This window comes from Mobula birostris, chromosome 17, assembly GCF_030028105.1.
Source record: "Mobula birostris isolate sMobBir1 chromosome 17, sMobBir1.hap1, whole genome shotgun sequence".
Taxonomy (NCBI): Eukaryota; Metazoa; Chordata; class Chondrichthyes; order Myliobatiformes; family Myliobatidae; genus Mobula; species Mobula birostris.
Window position 1 is genome coordinate 34,887,190 of NC_092386.1, and position 27,250 is coordinate 34,914,439.

The following is a 27,250-nucleotide window of genomic DNA, read 5'->3' on the forward strand; positions in this document are numbered from 1 at the left end:
ATTTTCTTGGGGACATATTCAATAAATCTATAGAATAATAGCCATAACAGAATCAATGAGAGATTACCCAACTTGGGCATTCAACTAGAGTGTAGAACGCAACAAACTGTGCAAAACTCAAAAAGGAAGAAATAATAATGATAAATTAATATGCAATAAATATTGAGAACATGAGATAAAGATTTCTTGAAAGTGAGTCTATTTGTAGTGGGACAATTTCAATGACTGGGCAGGTGAAGATGACTGAAATTATTCCCTTTGATTCAATAGCCTAATGTTGAGGGGGTAGTCACTTCTTCTTGATGATAGCAACGAGAAGAGAGTGTGACCTGGGTGGTGGGAGTCCCTGATGATGGATGCTGCTTTCCTGCAACAGAGTTTCATGTAGATGTGCCCAGTAGTTGGGAGGGCTTTAGCTATGATGGGCTGAGCCGTATCCACTACTTTTTGGAGGATTTTCCATTCAAGGACAGATACTAATGTCAGAAGATCCTCATGTAGGCTATGATTTCATGGAGAATGTGCAAATAACTTTCAGTTATTAGCTACCACACGATATTGGAGAAAGTTTGATGCCTTTTTCCTTGGAAGTTACATGTATATTTATAGTATTTATGTTTCAATTGGACTGGTTCTTCAGTGCAGAACCTTTTTGGTACTGTGAGTAAATGAAGTGAAACAAACATAAATATATATATATATATAAAATGGACCCTTATAATTATATATATATAAAATGGACCCTTTACTTTACTTTGTTTGTTGTAGTTTAAAGTATTTTGTCAATACAATTTTAATTCATTATATTGGTGTGAGCGTAAACTATATTATTGCTTTCGGGTGAATGGTAAATTTGCAGGGGTGTGTCAGTATTAATACAATTAATAGTCTTATTTTCCCTTAAAGGAACATGCAATTTTTTAATATTTTGTATTGACCAAATCATTATCTACCCGGGACCTGTTTATACTGGAAATGACACTTTCACCTTTATTCCCCATGCTTTGTCAAGTTATGTTGCTGTTCATTTGTATTTTAGGTAATAGTTAACTCATTATGAGCCTACAGTGAGAGTGTTGCATATGAAAGCACCGTCTTTAAGACATTTGGGTATGGGCTTTGTTAGTGAGACCCGACATAGATTAGGGGGCCACTTCGTCAAGCACTTTCACACCATCTACAACAAGCAGGATTTCTGGGTGGCCAACCATTTTAATTCCAATCTACATTCTCATATTGACAAGTCAGTTCATGGTCTCCTCTACTGCCATGAAGAGGTCAATCTCAGTTTGGAGAAGCAACACCTCATATTCCGTCTGGGTAGCCTCCAACCTGACAGCATGATCATAGATTTCTCTAACTTATAGTAATTTCTCCCCCTCCACCTTCTTTCTTTTCCCCATTCTGGCACTTTTGTTACCCCTTCTCTTCTCCCCATCTGCCTATCATCGTCTTCTGGTGCCCTTCCTCCTCCCCTTCTCCCATGGTCCATCCTCCTCTCCTGTCAGACTCCTTCTTCTCCAGTCTTTTACCTTTTCCACCTATCACCTCCCAGCTGCTCACTTTTTACCCCCTTCCCCACCCAACTACCTTCTCCCTCACCTGGCTTCACCTAACACCTTCTAACGTACAGGCCTCCCGTTCCCCCACCTTCTTAATCTGACTTCTTCCCCTTCCTTTCCAGTTCTGATGAAGGGTCTTGGACTGAAATGTCAATCTCTTTAGTCTTTTCCATATTGCTTCCTGACCTGCTGAGTTCCTCAGCATTTTCTGTGTGTAACTTTGGATTTCCAGCATTTTACCTTTATGGGTTATAGAATGCTGCTGTGAACAGTTTTGAAGATGTAGTATGAGGCAGTCCATTATAAACAGTGCACAGTGAAGTATTGGTCATATACAAATGGATGCTGAAGAAACCCCTCATCCACTATATATCAATCCACGCCCCATCTACCACATTGTAGTAGTGAGGAAACTAGCGCTATGGGGCATAATCTTACGATAAAAAGTTGATCACTTAAACCGAGATGAAGAGGAATTTCTTTTCTCAGTCTTCCAGTCCAGAAAGCTGTGGTGCCTGAGTCATTGTGTACTCGAGTCCGAGACTAATAGATTGTTGGATTACGGGGCATCAGGGAAAAGGGGCTTGGTTAGGAAAATGGAATTGAGGCTTTTCACTTGACCACAAAACTGCAGAGAGATGTGGACACAGCTCAGAGTATTATGTGAACCAGACTCCTCTCTAAGGACTCTGTATATACTTTTCACTGCCTCAGTAAAATGGCCAGCATAATCAAAGATACCTCCAATCCCAGACCTTCTCTCTTCTACACTCTCCCTTTGGGCAGAAGATATAAAAACCTGAAAACACACACCACCAGGCTCAAGGACAGCTTCCATCTTGCAGTTATCGGACTATTGAATGGACCTCTTGTATGACAAGGTCAGGCACTGTTCGTACTTTGTAGATTTTCCACTTTGTTCTGAGTTGTTATTGTTATACCCTGCACAGTGTAAAGATTTTGAGCTGAATAAACAGTATGCAAGCCAAGCCTTTCACTGTATTTTGGTACATGAGATGATAATAAACCAACAGCAGTACCAATACCGACACAATCTAACTGCCCCATGGGACTTCAGAATTACCCTAGTTCTTGTTGCTTAGTTTCTTTGTTTGCAAAAATGATACTTAACAACATTTTCTAAAACAGTTTATAAAATGTTTTGAGGTGATTCACGGTTTTAAAGAGAGTTGGGCTCAATCCCACGTACCTCAGTAGAACCAGTGAAGGCGATTTTATCTATGTCCATATGGCTGGCCATAACTGCTCCTGCAGTTCTTCCATATCCTGGCACAATATTCACCACCCCGGGGGGAAATCCTGCCTACGAGGTGAAATAATAGTCAAATTGATTTACGTACCATGAAACATATAAGAGTACATTATACCCATTGGTTTACAAAGAGCAGAGATGCAATCAGTAGTGGTTATCCATTTGCTGTGCATTGCCAACTTTGATAGAACATAAAGAATAGACTTATGAAAATTAAAGTACCGAAGATCACAAATCCACTTGAATTCATGGAACAGTGTTTATCTTCAATGTAGCTTTCAATACATCAAAAGTGGTTTCTAATTTAAACCACAATGAATGGGGCCTTAATGACACTTGATTAGTCTGCTGGTATTCGATGAGTAAATGCATAATTATTCATTGCATCATTCTTTAGAATTTACTAGATGCAATTAAAATAAGACTTTGTCAAGGATTTTGGTTAAGCTGTTTCAAAATGCAGTGTCTCTTCACTTGGTGGGTGTCACAGAGGCTCTGGAAAAAAAACACAAGTTTGATACCCACTTTAAACTTGAATAATTTGGTATAATTAGTTACAAAATTGTTTTGTTCATAAAGGTGTAAAATCTAATTCATTAGATTGGTTGTATGATTTGTCTTGGTTATTCATAATGCGAGCACAAGAGGAAGATGGAAAACAGAGTGGTTCCTTTGCTCAACAATAATTAGAAAATTTGAAATCATTTTCAAGGCTGGGCCTCATTGACATTCACCTATTAAAGTGCAAGAGTGATGATCTGAGTGTTTGGCCTAGCTAAGCAGGGGAGAAAATGTTCCGGCTTTAAGTGTAGCTTTGGACGGGCTGTCCTTCTTTTTTGAGATTGTACTGTGATCTGAAACAGATTTTAGCAAAAATCAGCTTGTGCGTCTTACAGGAAAAAGATTGTTAGAATTGTTGCTTAATGCAGAGTAACAAAAAAAAATAAATTAAAGTAAATGCTTCCTGAAAGAAAATCTGAATTTTCCTTTGAAAGTTTGAAAGATAACCCAATACAAAATTTAAATTTGATGGTGTCAAAAGTTTTGTTTAACAATGTTACATTCTTTGAAATTCATTATGATGATCCATGGGAAAATGGAAGAAAAGCATTCCAATACTGCTGAGTCAGTATAGCCAAGTATTTGGGACATGCATTTCAGCTTTTAAAAACTGCATAAAGCAAAATTTCAAACTATGTGCAATAGTCTTTTAACATCCAGGCTTGGTATATCTCATGAATATCTCTTGAGTTGTTCATGTTTGTTAAACGAGCTTATATTTTGCTCTCAAGGTCTCAGCCATTTACTTAGAATAAGTAAATAAATATAAGAAAATATGTTGATTTTTAAGACTATTTGAAACATAGTTAATTATGCCAAGTTTTAAATTCAATCTTACTTTTAGACAGAGTGGAAAAGCAAAGATTACCATTGCTGCAGACATTTGACTGATCCAGTCTTAGAAAACAACATCAATGCTCTTTTCCTGTGGAAGTTAATTTTTAATTTTCAGTGGCAAAATTCCACCCTCCCTATGTTTTAGAAATAGGAACATGAACAAGTGTGTTACTAGAGCTGAACAATTATGAAAAACCTTATTATTGTTTTGATCCACGTTAATAGAAAGCTCAGAATGTTTTGGTAACAATGCCAAGTGTTCTACAGATATTATGTAGCAATGAAAAACTGAAACTTTGTTTCTGAGAAAAGTTTACCCCAGATTAACAGTTAAATTCAAACTCAGTAAAGCAGGAAGTTTTGCATCTTTTATGGCAAATACTGGTTAAGATGCCCAAGGACATCAACTCAAGCTTGACTTGACCCAGACCTTTAGTATGAAGTGAAAGAAAAACGATTAACTAATTCCATTTCGAAGTCTACAGCTCTAGTAAATAATTTACTTGCTGTGACTTATGAATGCCATCTTAGCTGCTGAATTTCACCATTTATAATCAAACCAATCTGAAACAAAAGTGAATAGCTTATCATAAATGAGCCAGAAAAGGATGTAAGGAATTTGAACCTGAAGAGGTTGTAAAGAATGAATTGCTGAATTATGATGAAAATAGCAAGAGTCACTACAAGTGCTATGGTAGAAAAGACACTCCAATGCTGAAAAAACTATCCGAGGTATATGACTGTGCTTGATTAAAATTCAATCCAGGTTCTAAACATGACAAAATAGGTGTCATTAATACAGGCTCCAGTTGCAATTGCAGGGACAATTTGCTTGACATAAGAATTAGCAAGACCAAATGGCTGAGATTTCATAATAAGGTCTAAGGGCTTGGAGCACCAGGAGGTTTATGAGCAGTTGCTGGCAGCAAGCTCCCGTTTTAACTTGGAGCTTCTTGTTGTGATTTAGGTGTATTATGCAATCCTAAAAGAGACATCAGCTTTTTTTTTTGGAATATTCAAGGGTCCTAAAGTGGTTTTTTGGACAGTTGCCAGTAACTACAATAGGAGATTCATTGCCCCTTTATTTTCACCCACTTTATCTCTGCAAATGCATGTCACAAAAGGTCAGAATCATTTTTGTAGCATAATCTCTTGGGTGGTGTTCAAAATTCACAGACACTTTTTTTAATGTATAGTCTTCGTCGCAACCATTCCATACTTATAAATATGAACTTATGAATGAATAGCTGCAACAAGTCAATTGAATTCATGACTCTCAATTTTAATCAAATACCTCTTTGATTAATGCTCCCATGTACAGTGCAGTCAGAGGAGTTTGTTCAGCTGGTTTAATAACCACTGTGTTGCCACAGCAAAGAGCAGGAGCAAGCTTCCATGCAAACATCAGCAGCGGGAAGTTCCACTAAAGTGACAAAAATAGAAACTATGTTAACAATATCAAATTTTATTAAAGATTGAAATGTAGATCAATGAATAAAATTCTATCATTGCACTACAATTATACCATTATGGGGTAATAATATTCTGTTGAAATTCAGAGTGACACGATACACACTTTTGACAAATTATCTTCTCCACTGAAGCCTCAAAGTTAATATTGTTCAGCATTCTACTGGAAATGTATAACTAGAAAAAGGTTGCAAGTTCTCCCTATGTCTGGCTTATGTACAGCCCATATGTATAAGTGAGCATTTGGAACACTGTTGGGATGGATTTGCCAGCTGTTGTAAGGCCACACGCATCTTCATCTACCTGGGAACTTGATTCACGGCTGCAATTCTGACTTGTAAATTGACTGGGTTATGAACAATTTATTTATGCAGAACCCTGTTGTAATCTCAGAAGGATTTGTTCGTCTCCTTCAGTCAGAAATGGGAGAATCCATAGTGGAGAAAAATGAATGGTAAGGCAATTATCTGAAAAAATTGCTTCAGTTTTTATTTTAAAAGTTTTTATTTTAAATTCTCAGAGAAGTGCTGAGAAGCTAAGACTCTGATGAAAAGGGGGAACTAAAAAAAAGAAATCTGTATTAGCAAAAACATAGTCTGAAGAAATTAATGGTGCTGAAAGCCACTATGTCTTCAGGGCAGGATGATCTAAATAAGGTAGTCATGGAATTTTTTGTTGCAATGGTTTCATCTTCCAAAATCTACTACAGAACAGTCCATCAGATTTGAGAGTGGCAAATATAAAACTGTTGTTTTCAAATACAGGGAACTGCAGACTGGAGGGTCTAATGTCAGTAGTAGGAGAAATGGTAGAGTCCCTTATAAGGGATGTGATAACAGGAATAAATAGAATCATATTGAATTTATGAAATGAAATCACTTCTCAGAATCCTACTGGAGCTTTTAGAAGATGCAATAGATAAAATAGAAAAGGAAAACCAGTGAATGAGTGTATTGGGATTTTCAGAAGTCCACATGAGAAATTAGAAAGCAAAAAGAAACAGAGATAAGAACATAATATCTTGCCACAGAATGAAAAATAATTATATATGGAAAGCAGAGTGTGTAGGGATGGGAAAGAGACTTCTTTTGCTGTTGGCTTGTTTTGTTCTGTTGTTGTTGCTTGTGTTGTTCTGTAGATCATTGTGGGCATGCTGTGTTCATGCTGAAATGTGTGACAGTACATGCGGGCTGCCTCCAGCACATCATCCAGTGTGCTGGCTGTTAACACAAATGCCATATTTCACTGATCATTTCAATGTTCATGAGATAAATGTCTGAATTGGAATCTGAATCGAAGAGAGTGACTAGTGGGGAACCAGAAAATGGTCTTGATCCTCTTCTTCACAGGCAGTCCCTTGAGATTGAGATGGATTCCTTCCACTTTGATTCTCTGGGTTTTGAGGTGGGTGATGAGGTCAATGTGGAACCATATTACACTTCCACAGATGGAGCTGGTTGTGTGTTCCTTCTTCTACTTACGCTGGGTTTCTGTGCACTTCTGATCCTTAATGTCCCTTCTCCACTCCCAGGCCGGAGATTCCTTCAAGGAAACTTTCAGCACATTGTTGAACCCTTTCTTCTAATCATCTGACAATAATTTCCATGATAAAACTTGGGATAGAATGTTTTGGGAATCTCGCATCAGCGTGCAAATATAGTGCACTGTCCAGTGTAATGGATTAAGTATAACTAGGACGTTAGTCCCAGTGATGTTGGTCTGGGAGAGATCCCAAGTGTTTGTTTGCTTGTCCTTTGAGTAAATTTGGAGGGAATTGGAGGAGTTGTTCTCCTACGCTGCAAGAAGTTTTGAATATAGGAGCAAGTATGTCTCTTTAAAATAATACAGAGCTTTAGTAAGGCTATAATTATACACGACCTTGCGTACTGTGTGCAATTTTGGTTCCATGACATAAGAACGAAATATTTGCCATAGTGGATGTGCAGTAAAGGTTCACTAGAATAGCAGAACTGTTGCAAGAAGAGAGACTAGATAACTAAGCCTGTATTAATAGCATGTTCAGAAGTTTAGAAGGATGAAAGATAATTCATTGAAATGTTCAACATTTTGACAGGGCTCAACAGGCTGGATGCAGAAAGAATGTTTCCCCAGCTGAGAGTCTAAAGCCAAGGGTCACTGTCACAAGATATCAGGTAAGACATTTGGCAAGTGAGGGCAGCTGAGTTTCTCGTTGATGGTGAAGGTGTGTAATTCACTAGCACAGAAGGCGGTGGATGCCAAGTTGTTGAACATGCTTAGGAAGAAGATACACTTCCGGACACAAAAGGGATCAAGGAGTTTACAGAGAGGGTGAGCCATTATATAGAGGATCAGACATGGCAAGGGAGTCTAAATGTGCTACTCCTGTTTTTATTTTTCCACTTCTTATACATCTGTACTGAAGCTTCGAATTGAGAGTATAATTCAGCATAAAGGCGACAACAAAGTTCTCTGACCTAAACTCCCTTCAGTGGCAGCTTCCCACCATGAACGTAGCATAACAGGCTGCAAGGGAAGATATTGCTAGGTATGTGAACAAAGGAGCTAAACAAAATAATGTTGATTCACATAACAGACAGTAAAATTCTTAGATAGCTGTGACTAAATCTACAAATATTGGATTTTTGCCAATGATCTTTCAGCCAACCTTGTTCCCATCAGATATATATCAGTAATTTAGCAATGAATCAAAATTAACACCCATGTAACCCGTGCAAATTAGTTGCTTTTGCATTAGCATTACTGTACATAGAATTCTTTGAAGTAGCAAATATTAATTATTTATATTTATTCCTCAGTAAAACAGTTTCATTTTTAATTTGGTTGCCTGTTAGACAATCAGTTTTAATTAAATCTAATTAAATGGTTATATTTCATGAGTTCAAGGAGATTTGGTACGTCACTAAATGCCAGCAAATTTCTACCGATGTGCCGTGGAGAGCACGCGAACTGGTTGCATCACCATCGGGTACGGAGGGGCCACGGCACAGGTTTGGAAAAAGCTGCAGAAAGTTGTAAACTCTGCCAGCTCCATCATGGGCACTAGCCGCACCAGCATCGAGGACATCTTTAAATGGCGATGCCTCAAAAAGTGACATCCATCATTAAGACCTTCATCACCTAATGCATGTCCTCTTCTCATTGCTACCATCAGGGAGGAGGTACAGGAGCCCAAAGACACATATTTAACTTTTCAGGAATGCCTTCTTCCCCACTGCTCTCCGAATGATTTATGAATGGACAATGAATCCATGAACACTACCTCAATATTTATTTTGCTCTCCTCTTGCACTACTTGCTTAATTTATTTCTTATTGTAATTTATAGTTTTTTATGTATTGCATTATATTGCTGCCACAAAACAACAAATTTCATGATGTTTTCCAGTGATATTAAACCCGATTCTGATTCTGAAATTGCTGAACTTAATAAAGCAATAAGTGATCATTGTGCTCAATAATTTTGAGGATACAGATTAAAACACTAAATGATTTTTGGGAATAATTTATTGCAAAGGTATAAGTAAAAGTGCGTATGATCACAAAACTATAGTATAGTGCAACAAAAGGACTGTATCTTAGTTCTATTATTTATCATGCCTTGTAAAAGTATTCAGCCCCCAAGCCCCTTGGTTCACATAAATGAATATTACAACCAGGGATTTTGATCAATTTAACTGAGAATTTCTATTTGTGAATCACATGCTCCTTTTTAACAGCAGAACCCAAAAACAGGGAGAATTGTAAAGCAAGACAAATTAAAAATTCAAGAACTAAAATGTCAGTGTTCAGATGTATTCATCCCCCTTTGTTTCGTACGTAGCTGAACTACTCTCACAGCTATTCCAGCCAGTAGTCTTTTCAGATAAGCCTCCATTAGCTTTATACAACATGATTTGCCCATTCCTCCTTGCAAAATTGCTCAAACTATGCTACGTTAGTTGGGGAGCAGGGGTGGACAGCAGTCTTAAGTCTTACCAGAGATATTCAATTGGGTAAAGACTGTACCACTCAAGGACATCAATTTTCTTCACTTGAAGCCACTCTGTGTTTGCTCTGGCAATGTGCTTTGGTCATTGTCTTGCTGAAAGATGGACTTTCTTCCCAGTTTAAGCTTTCTGGCAGAGGCGAACAATTTTTATCCAGGATCTGTCTGTATGTGGCAGCATTTATCTTCCCACCAATCCTGAGCAGATTTCCAGTCCCTACTGCAGAAAAGCATCCCCATAGCATGATGCTACCTCCACCATACTTTACAGTAGGGATGGTGTTAACTGGTTGATGTCCAGTATTAGATTTAAGACACATATACTACTTAGCGTTGAAGCCAAAGAGTTCCACTTTTGTCTCATCCGACAAAAAGACCTTCTTCTACATCCACTGTCACTAAATGATGCTTTGCAAAGTCTTTAACGGCAAGTACATGTTTTTTTTAGTGAGAGCCTCTTCCTTGCCACTCTTCCATAAATATCCTTCATGTGCAAGACCTTAGAGTTTATGAAGCCATGAACTTCATCTCCAGTTGCAGCTGCTGACTTCTGCAGCTCACTCAGTGACTGTTGGCATCACAGTAGCCTCTCTCACAAGCACCATTCTTCTCCAGTGACTAAGTTTAGAGGGGTGGCCTGACTTAGGCAGTACGACTCTGGTTTTGTTTTTTTCTGCTTTTTCACAATGGACTGCACTGAGCTCTTAAGTATGTTCAGTACTTTTGAGATGTTATGCACCCTTGCCTAGATTTGTGCTTCTCTATTATAATTTCCTTGACTTGCCTTGAATGCTCACTTGTCTTCATTTTGGTTTGGTCTGTTGAAAATCTACCATACTGAGAGAAAGGGTATTTATTCAGTTCATCCATCAATTTTCTACATCTACAAATTGGGTGAGTTGGTAAGGTAATATACAGTATTGTATCTGAGGAAAGTTAGCATAGTATTTACAAAGGGGACGAATGCTTTTTCAGCCTCACAATTTTGGTTTTTAGTATTTAGTAAATTTTTGACAGGATTTGTAATTTTTCTTTTGATTTGACACTATACATAACGTTTTGTAGATTTGCTCAAAAATCCTACTTCCTTATATTTCAAATTCTAAAAATGAGAGTAAACTGTGGAGGTAGTTGTGGGGACTGAATACTTTTTCAAGGCACTGCACTTCATTCCAGTATAATAAATTGGCAATATACCACGGAGTTCATTTGCAATGTACTACCTAATGCTGTCAGTGTGGAGAGAATTGAGAAAGTAGAGGTGGAAAGAAACTTTGAAGAACTAGTCCTGCAGATTAACTTGCAGGTTAAGTTGGTAGTAAGGAAGTCAAATGCAATGTTTGTATTAATTTCAAGTGGATTCAAAAATTAGAGGAAGGATATAATTCTGAAGCTTTGTAAAGTGCTGGTCAGATATATTTTAAATTTTGTGAGCAGTTTTGGGCCCAATATCTAAGGAAATATGTGCTGACATTGGATAAGGTCAACAGGAGGATTATGAGAATGAGCCCGGGGATGAAAGAGATAACACATGAGGACTGTTTGATGGCTCTGGGCCTGTATTGAGCTGAGTTGGATCTCACTGAATCCTACTAAGTATTGAAAGGCCTGGATGCTGTGGATGTGGAGAGGATGTTTCGAGCAGTGTGAGAGTCTAGAACCAGGCATAGCCTCAGAATAAAGGTAAACCATTTCAAACTGAGATGAGGAGAATTTTCCTTAGCCATAGGGTGGTGAATCTGTGGAATCCATTACCACAGACAGTTGTGGAGGCCATGTCATTTGGTATATTTAAAGTGGAGTTTGATAGGGTCTTGATTAGGAAGTGTGTTGAAGGTTATGGAGAGAAGGCGGGAGAATAAAGTTGAGAGGGATAATAAATCAGCATCGATAAAATTGCAGAGTAGATTCCATGGGTCAAATGGTTCTGTTCTAATGTCTTATGGTCTTATGTATTTCAGGAATCTGCCACATAACAAATTGCTCTACAGATGCTAATTTGATAAATACAAAAGTGGTTGTTCTCTAGTACTGGTATATTTCACTTTTCAGCATATCTATCTAATTTATTCAAATTCTGTTTATTTAGGATTATCTACAAGCAAGATACATTAATGGGTAAAAGAAAGGAGAAAGAGGGCTTAAACTTCAACAACACCTGGGCATCAATGCAAATCCTGTCATGTAGGAAATGTTCCAAAGTGCTTTACCAGTACATAATCACACATGAAACTAAAGGGTCAAGGCTCATAGCCTGATCAAACAGATAAGCTCTAAGGTTTTTGTTGATGTCAGAGAGACTGGAGAAATTTCAAGAAGTGGTAACAGTGTTCGAACCGTAACAATTAAGATATGTTTCTTCGGTTTGAAACAAACCAAGAAATGACTCCTAAATATGAATGCATTTTAGTTTACAGACAGCTGATTGTTTTGTTACTTTGTATTTTAACCATTGAAAGTCATACTCCTTACAGTGATATTATAGAATAAAGATTACAGTTATTACTCACGGGTATAATTTGGCCACACACCCCAATTGGCTCATGTCTTGTAAATGTGAGATAATCACCATCTAATAGAAAAGATTAATTTAACTTAATCACTAATTTATAACATGAGCAAGTATTTCCATAGTTCTGCAGCTCTGGTGTTTTATTTTGAAATAATATGTACATAAATGCATTCAGATGATGAAGACCAACCTGACAAACACCTTGTACTCTACACTATCTAAAGATATGCTAACTACTACTCTACCATACCCCCAAGAGCGACCCCTCTGTTTCATAACACTCCCCAGAACCCTACCATTTACTGTATAAATCCTACCTCCAAAATGCAGTATCTTACATATATCTAGAGTGAATGCCATTTGCCAAACTTCAACCCACATATTTACCTGACCAAGATACCCCTGTAATTTTTCATAAGCTTCTGCACTACCTAAAATACCTCCTATGTTAGTATAATTTACAAACTTACTAACCATGCCCCGTATATTCCCATCCAAATCATTTACATGAATGACAAGCAACAAACCCTGTGGTACACCACTAGACACAGGCCTTTATCATTTTACAGTTGTTATTAATTGATATTATTGTAAAAGAAATCATTCCCTTTAAAATTTAAAGTCAAGCTCTTTTTAAATTGCATATTGTAATATACCAATACCTCAATAACTAAGTGATTGTTACGCTGATCAACGTACTACTGAGTATTTAAAAATAGGTGAAGCTGCTAAAAACGTCCAGCAGAACAGATAGCATTTGTGGACAGAAAAACAGTCAATGTTGTAAGTCCAAGATCCTTTATCAGAATTCAAGACCTGCCGTGTTACTGTTTCTTTCACCATGGAAGCCACCTGACTTGATGAGTAAATTGGTAAACTGGTTTATTATTGCCGCATGTACCGAAGTGTAGTGAGAAAGCTTGTTTGGCACGCCAGATCATCACAACTGAGCATTGAGATAGTACCACGGAAACAACAGCAGAATATTATTAGTAATTCTTACAGTCCTAGGACTTAGGTTTAAAAGTGTAAAAGAATTATGATTATATTCATAGAATGATTATAAAAGGGTGGCACTGTAGAATAGCGGCTGGCGTAACACTTTACAGGGCCAACGACTGGAGTTCAGTTGCTGCCATTGTCTGTAAGGAGTTTGTATGTTCTCCCCATGACCATATGGATTTCCCCAGATGCTCTGGTTTCCTTCGACATTCCAAAGACGTACGGATTCTAAAAGGTTAGTAAGCTGTGGGCATGTTACATCGCTATCAGAAGCACAGAGAAACCCGTGGTCTATCTCCAATGTATCCTCGGACTGGATTGGTCATTGACACAAACAACACATTGGACTGTATGTTTTGATGTTTCAATGTACATGTGACAAATCAAACTAATCTTTAAATCCTAATGGAAATAACAAGTAGAATTTCAGAGAGTAGCTTGCAACAGGTCGCCTCGCTCTGGGACCATGTTGCATTTCCAGCAGTTTCTGTTTTTATTTCAAATTTCCAGCAAATGCAATTATTTTTAGATTTGACCAAAGTAGTTTATTGTTTTGATGAAAGGTCTTCAGCAATTCTGTGGATTGTTCACAATATTGAAGAAGAGAGTCAATTCATCACAAATCTATAAGTTCTTGTGAACTTTTCAAAATGCAGATGAATGTGTGAATCCTTCATTTTATGAAGGATTACTGCAAATCTTTACAGCAGTGGATGATTTTAATTTGTGATATTTAAAAATGCATTTTGCAGTTCAACTGATAACTTACTAACAAATTAAAACCTCGAGTTTGCAGTTTAAAAATATACAATAAAGTTGATATTAATATTAAGAAAGTAATATTCTAAGACTGACTTAGGCTGTGTTGATTACTTACAATTCTAATAAGTACTAGAAATGGTTTCACATCAATGATCAGGAGTTTTCTGAAAGATTGAAATACACAGATTGAATGGACAAATGATAACTGATGTTTAAATTAGGTGTGCTTCCTTTATGATGTGTCTTGATTTCACTCACTAAAGCTGATGGTTTTACAATATATAATTAGATCTTGAAATAGATGAGAACATTTAACTTAGGAATTTGCAATGTCAGCTAATGATTATGTGACACTATGAGAATGCATTTGGATTAGGACCAGTTTAGAGTGGCATAGGTTCAATATGACAGAAGTTTTAACTTTAGCCTGATAGTCATTCGGTTTCAAGGGCACCAAATCAATGCCTGTGGAACTATTAAAAACCATTTCCTGCGTACAGTTTTCATAGGACTGAAGGCACATTTTGCTTTCATAACCTTGCCAGAATTCAGTTTAGTTTATTTCTGAGTAGAACGCAGCTATGGGGATGAAAACAAAGAACCAGAAATATGAAATTCCAAAAACATCAAAAATTCAATGAAGACAGCAAAGATAAAGAGTTTGTGGGTTGAACAACCTCACTTAATAAAGTCCATTTCATATATACAGAAAGTTGTCTGTAAAAGGTCGGCAATATCATGCAGGATCCCACCCATCATGTTTATGGATGGTTTGTTCCATTCCCATCAGAGAAGAGGCTTCACAGTATCCGCACTGGGACCACAAGACTCAAAAACAGCTACGTTCCTCAAGCCGTCAGGTTGATCAATACCGCCACCCATTACCCCACCCCCTCACCCTCCTCCACCATTATATACATATCACTTAGTTTCACTTTATGTACAGATAATCAGTCCATGTACAGTATATAACAATTACTTGTACAGTGTTTTATTGGATTGCTTTTATATTTTTATTTATTGCTATCTTTTTTTATTGTATTCATTATGGTTCTTGTGTTTTTATGCTGCATTGGATCTGAGTAACAATCATTTCATTTTCCTTTACATTCATGTACTGAAGAACGACAATAAACAGTCTTGAATCTTGAATAAATCCATGTTTCTTGTCAATTAAATCGTACATTCTGGCGTGGAAATCTCACTATTCTTAGCTAAGTATTCCTTTATATAGTTTGGCCTACTAATCATAAAAACAAATTGCAAAAACATGTTTCTACTGTATACCACTTGCTGATATCTTTTGGAGCTCCAAGTTCTGAGTTATGTTTTCTTCTTTGCTAACAGATCTCAGCTGTCATGGTAACTAGTGACATCAATTACCCCAAACTGAGCAGCACATACAACACGCTTGAGGAACTCAGCATGTCAGGCAGAATCTGACTTTTCGAGTCCCTCTGGTATTTCTGATGAAGGCTCTCAACCTGATACATTGACTGTTTCTTCCTCTTCATAGGTGCTGCCTGACTTGCTAAGTCCCTCAGCTGTTTATATGTTGCTGAAGGCTTCCAGCATTAGCAGAATCTCTTGCGTGTATCATTTTCCCAAACTTCCCTGCAATGGGGAGTAGGACAGTATCCTCAGTAACCTATGCTGTAAAATGGATTAGCATGGATATTTGGAAATGCTGAATTAATTCCACTGTGATGACGCTCAATTTCACCAACATTTGTTATCTAAGCTCACAAATAAATAATGACTATCATCAGTGGATGCCTAAGTAAGCATATATCAGCAAAATGTCAATGCTTACGGCAAATTTAGAGAATAAAGCAGCCATAAACCAATATGAGTAATAATAATCAGTTTAGGTTTTTAGGAATACAGTCATAAATCATGATGTCCTTATTTTATTTTTGAGTTCATTGGATATGGATACCCTTGTCTTACTGCTACCATTAAGAAGCAGGTGCAGGAGCCTGAAGACACACACTCAATGATTCAGGATCAGTTTCTTCCCCTCTGTCCGATTTCTGAATGGATAATGAATCCATGAACATTATCTCAATATGTTTTCCTCTCTTCTTGCACTGTTCACTTAATTTATTTTAAGTTTATACATTTGTACATATTTCTTTTGTAATTTATAGTTTTTTATGTAACACACTGCACTGCTGCCACAAAACAACATATTTCACAACAAACGGCAGCGATATCAAACCCGATTCTGGTTCTTTTGCTGAAATGCCATCATCTATTGTCCAGCTCTGACCGTCCCTACACTGAGGAATCAAACATATTGCTAGTACTGGAGGCAAATATGGGGTATAATTGAAAATTTTAAATAATTTGACATTCTAACCAAACAGTTCAAGGATTAGGGAGATAAGTTAACATTTGTACTGGGAGTAATATACTAAGACAATTTGTTTCTGATTCTGAAAAGGCAGATTGCAATAACTTGGCCCAAAATAAACATTCTTCCACAAACATTCTTACATTATTAGAAAGTTCCCACAATGTTTATTTCAAGGGCAGACCACTTAACACAGTTATTGAGTATAAATTAAAGCTTACCAACAGGAATTGTGTATCCTTGGATTTTGTCAGCCCAGCCAGCATAGTAACGTATTGTTTTAATTGAAGCATCTAAATCAATAAAGTATGCTTGAAGGAAGAGCTTTCCAGCATCAATAGATTCTATTGTCTTAAATAAAAAGGGAAAAATCAGTATGATGATGCATATTTAGTTCAATTTTAATAATTTTGCAAAATTGACTGATGAAACATTAAATAACTGAAGAATTTAAATTAATCATAATTTAAGAATTATAGTATAAGGATATTTCTATCAATTATTTACACTGATGCAATTCCGTATAATTTTACTGTTCTTTGAAAATCACGGACAATAAATAATCTTTAGTCTATCCATTGCTGATCTTTACACTTTCTCTTATTAATTATTAAAAGAAAAATAGCGTAAGTATCTCATGGGGCTTTAACTGGAAAATATCAATCAGCTTGTGATTATAGCAGCGTAGAATGGTGTGTACTAGAGGGTAGGAAACCCAATTTAGTAGCGCTTCTGTGACAATGAATACATTCACTGGAGCTTTTAGCAACATCCTGGTGGTCACAATTGACATGACACTTAACAATAACAACTATTATGGCTACAAGAATAGATCAGGCATTGGTATCTTCTGGTATGTGACACATTTTCTGGCACACCATTGCCATCTACAAGAGACAAGTACAAGTTAGGATTGTGATGAAGTACTCTCCACCTCCAACCGTGCACAAGAAGCTCGTCATCCTCCAAGACAAAGCATTCTTCTTGACTGGCCCCAAATCTGTATCTCCGAACATTCATTCTCTTCATGAATAATACCTAGTGGTTGCAATGGGGACCTTCTACAGCTGCTCACCCAGGCAACTTTGATTGCTGCTCCTATGACACGTATACTGTAGATAGGGTAAAAGCAAGCAGGGTTTTTCCACTGAGGTTGGCTGGGACTACAACCAGAGGTCATGGGTTAAGAGTGAAAGGTGAGAGGTGAGAGGTTTAAGGGGAACGTGAGGGGAAACTGCTTCACTCAGGTTGTGGGAGTGTGGAATGAGCTGCCAGCACAGGTGGTGCATGTGAGTTTGATTTCAATGTTTAAGACGTTTGGATAGGTACATGGATAGCAGGAATATGGGGCGGGGGGGGCTATGGTCTCAGTGCAGGTTGATGGGAGTAGGCAGTTTAAATGGTTTCAGCATGGACCAGATGGGCTGAAGGGCCTGTTTTTGTGCTGTATTTCCTTATAACTCTATGACTCTAACCCCCCCATCTTTACCACCAACACAAGGTTAGGATATCCACCATGAATGATGAAGTCCCAGGAAGTACTGAAGGATAGAGGGAGCTAGATGCAAAAGTCCAAGGATCATTGAAGATGGCAACACAAGTAAAAAAAGGTGGTACACATATAATGGATATTATAAATGTGCAGGGATATTGTAGTACAATTTTATGAAACATTGGCTTGGCCACAGTTGGAGGTCTATTCAAGTTACCAAACATGAAGTGCTGCCTGCAGTGGTGAGAACGTTGTGGAGACTTGTGAGAATGTTATCTGCAATGGAGCATTTCAGTTCTAAAGAGAGACTGGACCGGGTTGGTTTATCTTGGAGTAGAGGAGGTAGAGGAGGGACAGGATTAATGTTTACAAAAGTATGCCGGGCATTAATTAGATAGTTAGTAAGAAACATTTCTCCAGAGGGGAGATGTCTGAAATCAAATGATATAGGTTTAAGATAAGGAGATAGCTGGATTAGAAGGGATCTGAGAAAGGATTTTTGCTCCCAGATGGTGGGTTGAAATTTGGACAGCAGATGGTGGAGGCAGGGACTCTCACAACATTTAGGAAGTATCTAGAGAGACTCCTGAATCACCAAATCACAGCAGGATATGGACCAAATGGTAGAAAATGGAGATAGCACGTGTGAGTACTCAATGGACAGTATGGATATGATGGGTCCAAGAGTCCCTATCCGTGTTCTATGACTTGATGACTCTTTATGGCTGAACAGTGGATCATTGTAGTCGAATTAATGAAGTATTTTCAAAAGGATTTGATCTTTGGTGGAAATCAATTATTTGACCTCACACCTGTTCTAAAACAGATTACAGGCTCATATTGGAATACACATTGATCACAATGGTCTTCATAGTTGTGTGCATTAGCATTATGCAGAGAAATGTACCTTCTTGATCTTAATAGTTATCAGTCAAATCATTGACAACCACACATGATAAAATATTACAGCAGTGTTTCCCAATGGGGGCGTTTATGCGTCTTAAGGGGGCATTGGGGGGGGGTGGTGTTCAAGAATCTTGTGGTGGCGGTAAGTGGCACCCTAACTTGAGGCACGAGTGCTCACTGATCGTTAGTAGAGCAGGCACTTCTGAAAAAACGATGAGGCACTGGAACACGGGAAGAACCATAGCTCTGCAGACAGTGAACACACATCATCAAAAATATGAAATAGAACCAATCAGTAAACCTGCCGAGGTGTTCAAAGCCACAATGTCTTCTTATGTGCAGTCAAGAACCATCTTTGGGGATTATTACATGATTGGTCAAACATGCTAACTAGAATAGTATAAAGTTAGCTTACCGAACACCCGCTCTATTCCGACTAACATTCAAATTCCAATCTGAATCCTTGACAACGTATGTTTCGCTGTTGTGATCATCTTCATCTTTGTCTCACTGTTCCTTTCTGTGCCACTACCATTGTTCCATCTATGCCAACTCACTTCCATCATCATTGTCTGATAGGAATTCCCTATTTGTGTTATTTCTTAATTTTAATTTAGCCTCATTAATGATGAATAAATATGTATGCCACATTTTAATGAGTTTGAAGGTGGTGACGCCTTGAATTCTAATCCTGCTAAGAAACAGATACTACAGGAAGTGTGTCAATACAATGTTACATACCTGGAATTTGGTTTTATTATGTTCCTATCAGATCAGTGATGCCCCATGAGTCTTATTTGTAATACTGTGCTGTCTAACGAAGGCATGAAACCATCAAGATTGCAGGAACACTTCCGTAGGAGACACCTTAAAAAGGCTAATTATGGTATACCCAGTTCCAGAAGATGAAAGAAGCATTTAAAAGGCATTGCACATTCAAGTCATTTGCCAAGAATTCTAAAAATGACCTTGATAGCAGTCGCATTGCTTCTTATAACATTTCCAAAATGATAGCCAAGTGTGGAAAATCTCATACATTTGGTGAAAGGTTAATAACGCCTGCTGTATCAGAAGTGCTCACCACTGTTCTCAAAATAAATACCAGTACTTTAAAATCAATTCCTCTGAGTAATAACTCTGTAGCTCATTGTTTTGATGAAATGAGAGAAGACATTGAGTATCTACTATGCACAGAGCTACGAAAAACAGAATTTGGTATACAACTGGATGAGTGAACTGTGTGAGACAACAAAGCATTGATAATGGCATATGTACGCTTTATCAAAAATGGGAAAGTTTATGAAGAGATTCTCTTTTATAAAAAGTTAAAAACAAATATCAATGGAGAATCAATCTACGACAAGCTCAAAATATATATTGAGGATAAATGTATTCCGATTAGGATGTTGACTTCTTGTGCAACAGATGGAGCACCATATGTGACACACATCGCCATGTGGCATTTATGAAAAAAGAAATTCCAAGTCAGTTTGCAATGCATCATGTAATTCATTGTCAACGTCTCACAGCCAAAAACCTCAGCCACTGATTTTTTTCAAGCAAGACTCTTGTAATATCTGCTATCACCAAAATTAACGCTCATCCATTAATTAGCAGAATATTTTGTCAGTTATGCCAAGATAATGATGAAGAGTTTGAATGCTTGCTTCTTCACACTGAAGTGCATCAGCTGTCAAAAGGCTGCTGCTTAGCACATTTCTTTGATCTTTTAGACACTGGTTGAATATTTGCTCAGAGCCGACAAGAACTTAGGGGACAAGCTTGAACTTTTATGTGGAGATGTGACATACCCCATCTGTATGACAAAATGAACATTCTAAATATGAAATTGGAGGGTGAGAATTTTAATTTAATCCAGGCAAAAATGCAGTGTCCACTCTTATCAGAAAATTGGAAAAATATAAGCAAAACATTGGAAAAAGAATGTTCTCACAGTTTCTCTGCATGGCACTCTCTTTCACAGATGGTGGTTTGCAAGAGTACTGTTTACACCTGCAGCCATTGAAGATGGAATTTCAGAATTGATTCAAGGATTTGAATAATTTGGAAATTCCGGACTGGGCAGATAATCCATTTCTTTACAAGGTGGAGGAATAGGAAGGAAGCTTGCAAGAAGAAATTATCGTAATTCAGAATGATGAAGGAGCAAAAATGCTTTTCAAAAATATTGGCTTTTGTGATTTGTGGCTGCACTATCATGCAAAGTTTCCTGGTCTTTGGAGAAGTGCCAAACTGCTCTTCATTGCATTTCCATCCTCCTACCTTGTTGAAAGAGGCTTCAGTGCAGTGAACTACAAACTCACAAAAAACAGAAACTGCTTGGATATTGTTACATATGGAAACTTAAGGCTTTTGCTGTCACATCTTGAACCAAAATTTCAACTCTTGCTAAAAACCATCAAGCTCAAAGATCGCATTGATATTGAAGCTGCTGTACAGCGCACATATACTGTGTTAGCTAGGTTTAAAGAAAAATAAAAATTTAAAGCAGAGACATTTTTCTCATGTTAAAATATGGTAGACATCTTTTTACACTATGGGGCGCTGGAAAGTATATTATGCCTAAGAGGGGTGTTGGCAAGTATGAAGGTGCTTTAGGGAGGTGTTGGCAAATAAGAAAGTGCTTTTGGGGGACATTGGACTAAAAAAAGGCTGGCAAACATTGTACTACAGGGTCCACTAATTTTAACCAGGAGTAGTATATAACTTTATGGAAACTGTGGAAAAAGAAGTAATTTGCACAGGAATTGATAAGTTCTGCTAAATTCAAGCTCTGGCTATTTGTTATGTGTGACATCTGTACAATGGTGAGTCAATAAAATAATTCTGGAATCTTCATGTGTACAAATGTGGAAGTGTAATATCAAAACTTACACTCAGTACAACACGATCTCGTTCCATTAGATCAGCAAGTTTATTTAAGAGCCTTCCTCTTTGAGAAGCGTCCATCCTGCGCCACACTGATCCAATCTGAAAGGCATCTCTGGCTGCCTTTACAGCCTTATCAACTTCCACCTTAAGGGAAACAATTCATAACCTAAGCTGTTACTCTGAGATTTTATGACAGTTGAACAGTGTAGGAAAAGCACTGTTTAAGCATTTTAATAACTTATAATGCAGTTTTTAAAATAAAAACATTTAATAATAAAAAGCATTTTCGAGAAGCAAAAAAAAATGCAGATGCTGGTAATCTGAAATAAAAACAGAATTTGTTGGAATTATTCAGCGGGCCTTTGGCCAAAAGAACAAGGTTAATATTTAAGGTCCATGGCCTTTCATTAGAACAGTGTCAACTGAGGTTTGAAACATTAACTCTGCTTCTCTTTCCTCAGATGCTGCCTGACCTGTTGAGTAGTAAATAGCTAACTTCAACGCTTGAAATAATGGCCATATAAGTGCACAATTCATCATTCTCACCCAACCTTCCATCTTTGTACTTCATAGTGTAAGCATTTTGACAAGTCAAAAGGCACATTAAAATAAGGATTTGAAAAATGGAAAAAAAATTAAAGCTGATATTGTTTAAAGGAAATAAAGCCAGAACTTTAGCATCCATTTTTGTAGGTGATTATTGACCATCTATTCCTTTGATACAGCAGGCAAGAAGAGCAGATTCAGAGTGATACTGCAGCTATGGCAGAATCAATGTCCCATGCAATGATTCCTCAATTTACAGATGTTTGATGTAGGATTTTTTGTTATAACACCATTGACTCTTCGGGCTATCCATCTTCAATTTATGAGGCAATATCTTACCACAGTGACTAGCGTGTCACTCTCATCACTAGCCATTCAATGTAGCCTTGTTACACTTTGCCCAGTCTTTTTAATTAATGAGATTTCACCTATTTTAACATATCCCATCTTAAATTAAAATGCAGCTGTAGCTAAACCTAAAGTAAGCAGGGAAGATTTGCTAATGAAAGTAAAAGATCAAATGCATATTTGAGGCTATGACTCCATTCATGATACGCTCTGAGTGTGGTTGTTGGTATAGCTGAAATGTATGTGTGTGTGTGTGTGTGTGTGCGCGTGCATGCATGTGGTTTAACAAGTGGTAAGAAAAGGGACTTATTTAAGCAGCAACCAGAAGAGTATGTGTTGAAAGAAACTACTGTGATTATAGTTTGCAATAATCTCTGTAACCATCCACATTCGAAAGCTGCAAGGAAATGAGGCTACATTCAGTATTATACTTTGGAACTACACATACAGTACTTAAAATAACAAGTGTTTGAATTTTTGTACTATAATTAAGTACTTACAGGAAGTGAACTTAAGTTTGGAAGCTATTAGACTATAGTTTAAGAACAGAAAATGAACTGTAGGCTGACCTTCCTAAAAATCATACTTAGTTTACTGTTCAATCAGATTTTGGCTGATCTGTATCACAAGTCAATTAGATCTTGAGCATAGGAAAATAACTAGTTCACTAATGCTCTTTAAAGAAAGATGTCTATTATCCTTGCCTGGTTTTTGACTTCCGTTTCACATCAACATATTGCAATTAATACAATGAAATGACTTGAATTCAACAAATACCAATATAGTCAATTTAAAAGGTTCACGGTCACCTTCTTGGAGAAAATAAGGTGGATAAAAATGCCAGCCTTGATATCATCACTCATATCTTATTAACTTAACTTGGGGCACCACGGTAGCGTAGCAGTTAGCATGATGCTATTACAGCTCAGGGGGGATATACAGAGACTCCAGCACTGGTCGGTAAGTAATCGGATTTGTCTGGGGCTGCAGGTGTGGCATGGATTGAAAGTCTGGAAGGGCATACTCCAAATAAAACCATAACTAAAACATTATTAACAGGGTTTACCACCAGGCTATAAAAGTAAAATAATCTACTTAGATCTCAACTTAAGATTAGGACATTTCAAAGGTAAACAGGGTTGAAATTCCTCACTATGATTTAAGATTCAAAAGCTGGAAAAGTTTAATTTAAAGCAAACCGATCAGCTATCGATTTCCAATATTTCCTATTTGTAACGTTCTGTGTGTTCATATAATTGTCATGCAGTGTACATGATGAGGAATGGGGAAAGAATGTTGGGGGTGGGAGGAGAAACTTTCTACTTTAGGAAAGTTGGCAAGATGCAACACCTGTAGCAACAGTTTCCTTAGCAGATTGACGACGGTAATTGGATTTAACCTAATTCCTTCATGGTCAGAGAAAATCAGTGTGAAGGTAATGTAATCTTGAATCAATACCTTTATATTTAGAAAAACAGAATTCTCCCTTTTAAAAAGAATAATTTAATTTGCACAAACCATTATACTCGAAATTTCATTTTTACAATTTTGTCTTTAGAAATCAGAACAAATTTCAGTAAACTAACAAAAGCAGTAAAGGCCATGTTTCCTTTGTGCAATTCTTTGTGTGTTTGAGGAACGAAGTTCAATTTACTTATAAAAAATTGTTTTTTTTGGATTATTTTAATGATATTTGGTCTCCTCGTTGCCCTTTACAATTTTGGCCTTTTTTGCTGGATGGTTACTACCACAAGCTTCTGGTAACGAAGCAGGGGAAATGATTTAAGCCACTTGGATGATCACCCAATCACATTCTCTAATTGCTGATTTAAAAAAAAATCAACACTTGCATTCAGAAACTACAACAATAAATGCATTGAATTGCAAAAGCACTATGGTTTACAAAAGACGTAAGATGTTACAGTAAGAAAGCCACCAAACTCTGCATCTAACTCTGTCTGATGACGGCAGAGAATGTATTTAATTTTGACTGTACTATCATTCAGGATTGATAGGCAGAGGCAAAAGCTGGACAGTCAGGCTTTCAGAACCTAAATTTGCATTGGAGTGCCAACTGTTTCTCCCAATCCCATCTTCTTGGTCCAGCCAACACCTGCAAATGGCGCTTCCATGGTGCTCTCAGGCGGGGAACTTTCAAGACTTGACTTAGCAATAATGAACATGTGCACTTTAGGGAAGTTTACAATTCAAAAGTAATTGACAATAATTATGATTGCATTATTTTATGCCCTTTTTAGAGGTAGTGGTGACAAGTATTGAAAGATATGCCAGTGAATAAATTGATATTTGCTCTATTGATAGAACACCATTTTGGATATGTTGTGCTTGTTGAATACTGTTGTAATTGTACTCTAATTTAGAACCTTGAAACTTGTACACCATTGAAGAGTTTTGAAAGAGACAAGTAACTTTTCACAAAGTATCCAATTCTGTGTTATTTTCATAGTCACATGGCTGGTCCAACTAACCATACACTTCAGAAGTCACTTTATTAGATATACCTCTACATCTGCTCTTTAATGCAAATATTTAACTAACCAATCATGTGGCAGCAATTCAATGTGTAAAAGTATGTAGTCATGGCCAAGAGGTTCAGCTGGTGTTCAGACCAAACATCAGGATGGGGGGCGGAAATATGATCGAAGTGACTTTGACCATGGAATGATTGTTGGTGCCAGACAAGGTGGTTTAAGTATCTCAGAAAATGCTGATCTCCTGGAATTTTCATGCACAACAGTCTCTAGAGTTTATAGAGAATGGTGCAAAAAAAAAATCAGTGAGCAGCAGTTCTGTGGGTGAAAACACTTCGTTAATGAGAGAGATCAGAGGAGAATGAACAGTTTGGTTCAAGCTGACAGGAAGGCAACAGTAACTCAAATAATCATGCGTTACAACAGTGGTGTGCAGAACAGCTTCTCTGAGTGCACAACATGTCAGACCTTATAGTAGGTGGGCAACAGCAGCAGAAGACCATGAACATTCACCTAGTGGCCACTTTATTTAATCTACTTATTTTTACTTAGTGATACAGCACAGAAGGGGCCCTTTCGACCCAATGAGTTGCATCACCCAGCTACCAGCTGTTTAACACTAGCCTATTCATAGGACAATTTACAATGACCAATTAACCTACTAACTGGTACGTCTTTGGACTGTGGGAGGAAACCGGAGACCCTGGAGGAAACCCATATGCTCACGGGAAAGACATACAAACTTCTTGTAGAGGACGACAGAACTGTACTTTGAACTTTGATGCCTTGAGCTGTAATAATGTCACATTAACCGCTACGGTATGGTGCACAATAAAGTGGCCACTAAGTGTATAAGCAAAAGTGACCACTTTTGTTACTCATGAGGACTCAGTGATTGTTCAATTCTGCATTTTTTTCCTATCGCTGTGACTTCCACGCCATCATTCATCAGGTACAGGAAAGAGCCTAGTGAATCTCCTCTGTCCTCTTATCTTTCTTCTGGATGACCAGAAACGCATGCAGTACTCCAACGATTTATTAAGTTATAAAACCTTCCTGTTCTTGTGTTCCGTGTCCCAACTAATTAAGGCCAGTATCTTATATGCTTTCTTAACTTTATTATCTACATGCACTGCCACTTTTAAAGATCTCCATGCCAAATAGATAATTTTACCTTCTGAATTCAGATTTATGACGTTCCTTAGTACATAATTTCCAAATGCAACCCTAATATCAAAATCAGTTACTGTCATCTATCCTCTGGTATTAAGGCTCCGTCCAACCAAAGCCAGCACGAGACTCGGAATCATTAGGTTCTGCCAGAAACAGAGCATGGTTGAACAAATTATTGGTTTTCAGGTATTACTCAATGACATCAATTAAGATTCCTTCTTTTACTTTACAGAGGACTGTGAGAAAGCTAAAGGTACAAACTGATAAGATTGGATATTTCTGCTCTTTTGTATAGGTTAGATACACTTGAGTAGTCCTCTACGTGTGAGTAGGTGATAATTAAGTTATCACCTAGAAATAATGAAATACACTAATGATGAAATTTTTAAATCCTTCCCAATTTTTCCCCTTGGTTTGCCTAATGGTTTTCCTCCTCTTTTGCCCAATTCTATTTGAGTTATTTAGTCTTACATGTCTCAGTGGTAGCTTACAATTATATTTATGATGAATCTATTAGTGAATAGTATTTAAAAGGAATGAAGTCTCTACAATAGTCAGGACTGAAGGTCATTATAATGACCATCTTAATTGAGATGTATTGAATACATTTTAATGAAGATGACCATTGTAGTAGCCTTCAGTTCTGACTGATTACTGTGAAAACATCATTGTTATTAAATGTTATTTGCTGATAGATTCATCACTAATATGATAATAAGCTCCTTAAAAAGTAATAGTTATATATATTACCCAAGCAAAGCTCTCTGGGGTTACTTTCGGATGATGCTGTTACAAAACATGAAAGTGATTTGGTGGTCTTTGTATTCCATGTCTCTAAGATGATAACTACAGTAAGAATGCTAATATTCTCTTTTATCAATATGTTTTATCTAACTGAAGAGGCTACCAACATGGGACAGAGTTGCAATATTGGGGACAATCATTTGAAATTGTGCTGCGTATTAAATGTCATAGAGGGTGGTGAACCTCTGGAATTGTTTAGCCCAGAGGGCTGAGGAGGACAGGTCACTGGGGGCTGGAAAGGCATTAGCCAGATACAGATATGCACAGCTGCATAA

General features: G+C 37.3%; 1 protein-coding gene across 5 annotated transcripts in view; it reads right to left on the minus strand.

Annotated features, from left to right (window-relative positions):
• Positions 1-27,250, minus strand: part of LOC140211604 (retinal dehydrogenase 2-like) — a 79,425-nt gene that overhangs the window by 22,297 nt on the left and 29,878 nt on the right. For 3 of the 5 annotated variants that reach the window (XM_072281502.1, XM_072281504.1, XM_072281503.1), the window contains 5 exons: positions 21,616-21,756; positions 16,544-16,673; positions 12,201-12,262; positions 5,528-5,656; positions 2,773-2,886 (listed from right to left, as the gene is read on the minus strand). In XM_072281502.1, coding sequence (XP_072137603.1) covers positions 2,773-2,886; positions 5,528-5,656; positions 12,201-12,262; positions 16,544-16,673; positions 21,616-21,756 — 576 coding nt within the window. The remainder of the gene's footprint in view (positions 1-2,772; positions 2,887-5,527; positions 5,657-12,200; positions 12,263-16,543; positions 16,674-21,615; positions 21,757-27,250) is intronic. The other 2 variants (XM_072281506.1, XM_072281505.1) reach the window with 1 other exon arrangement.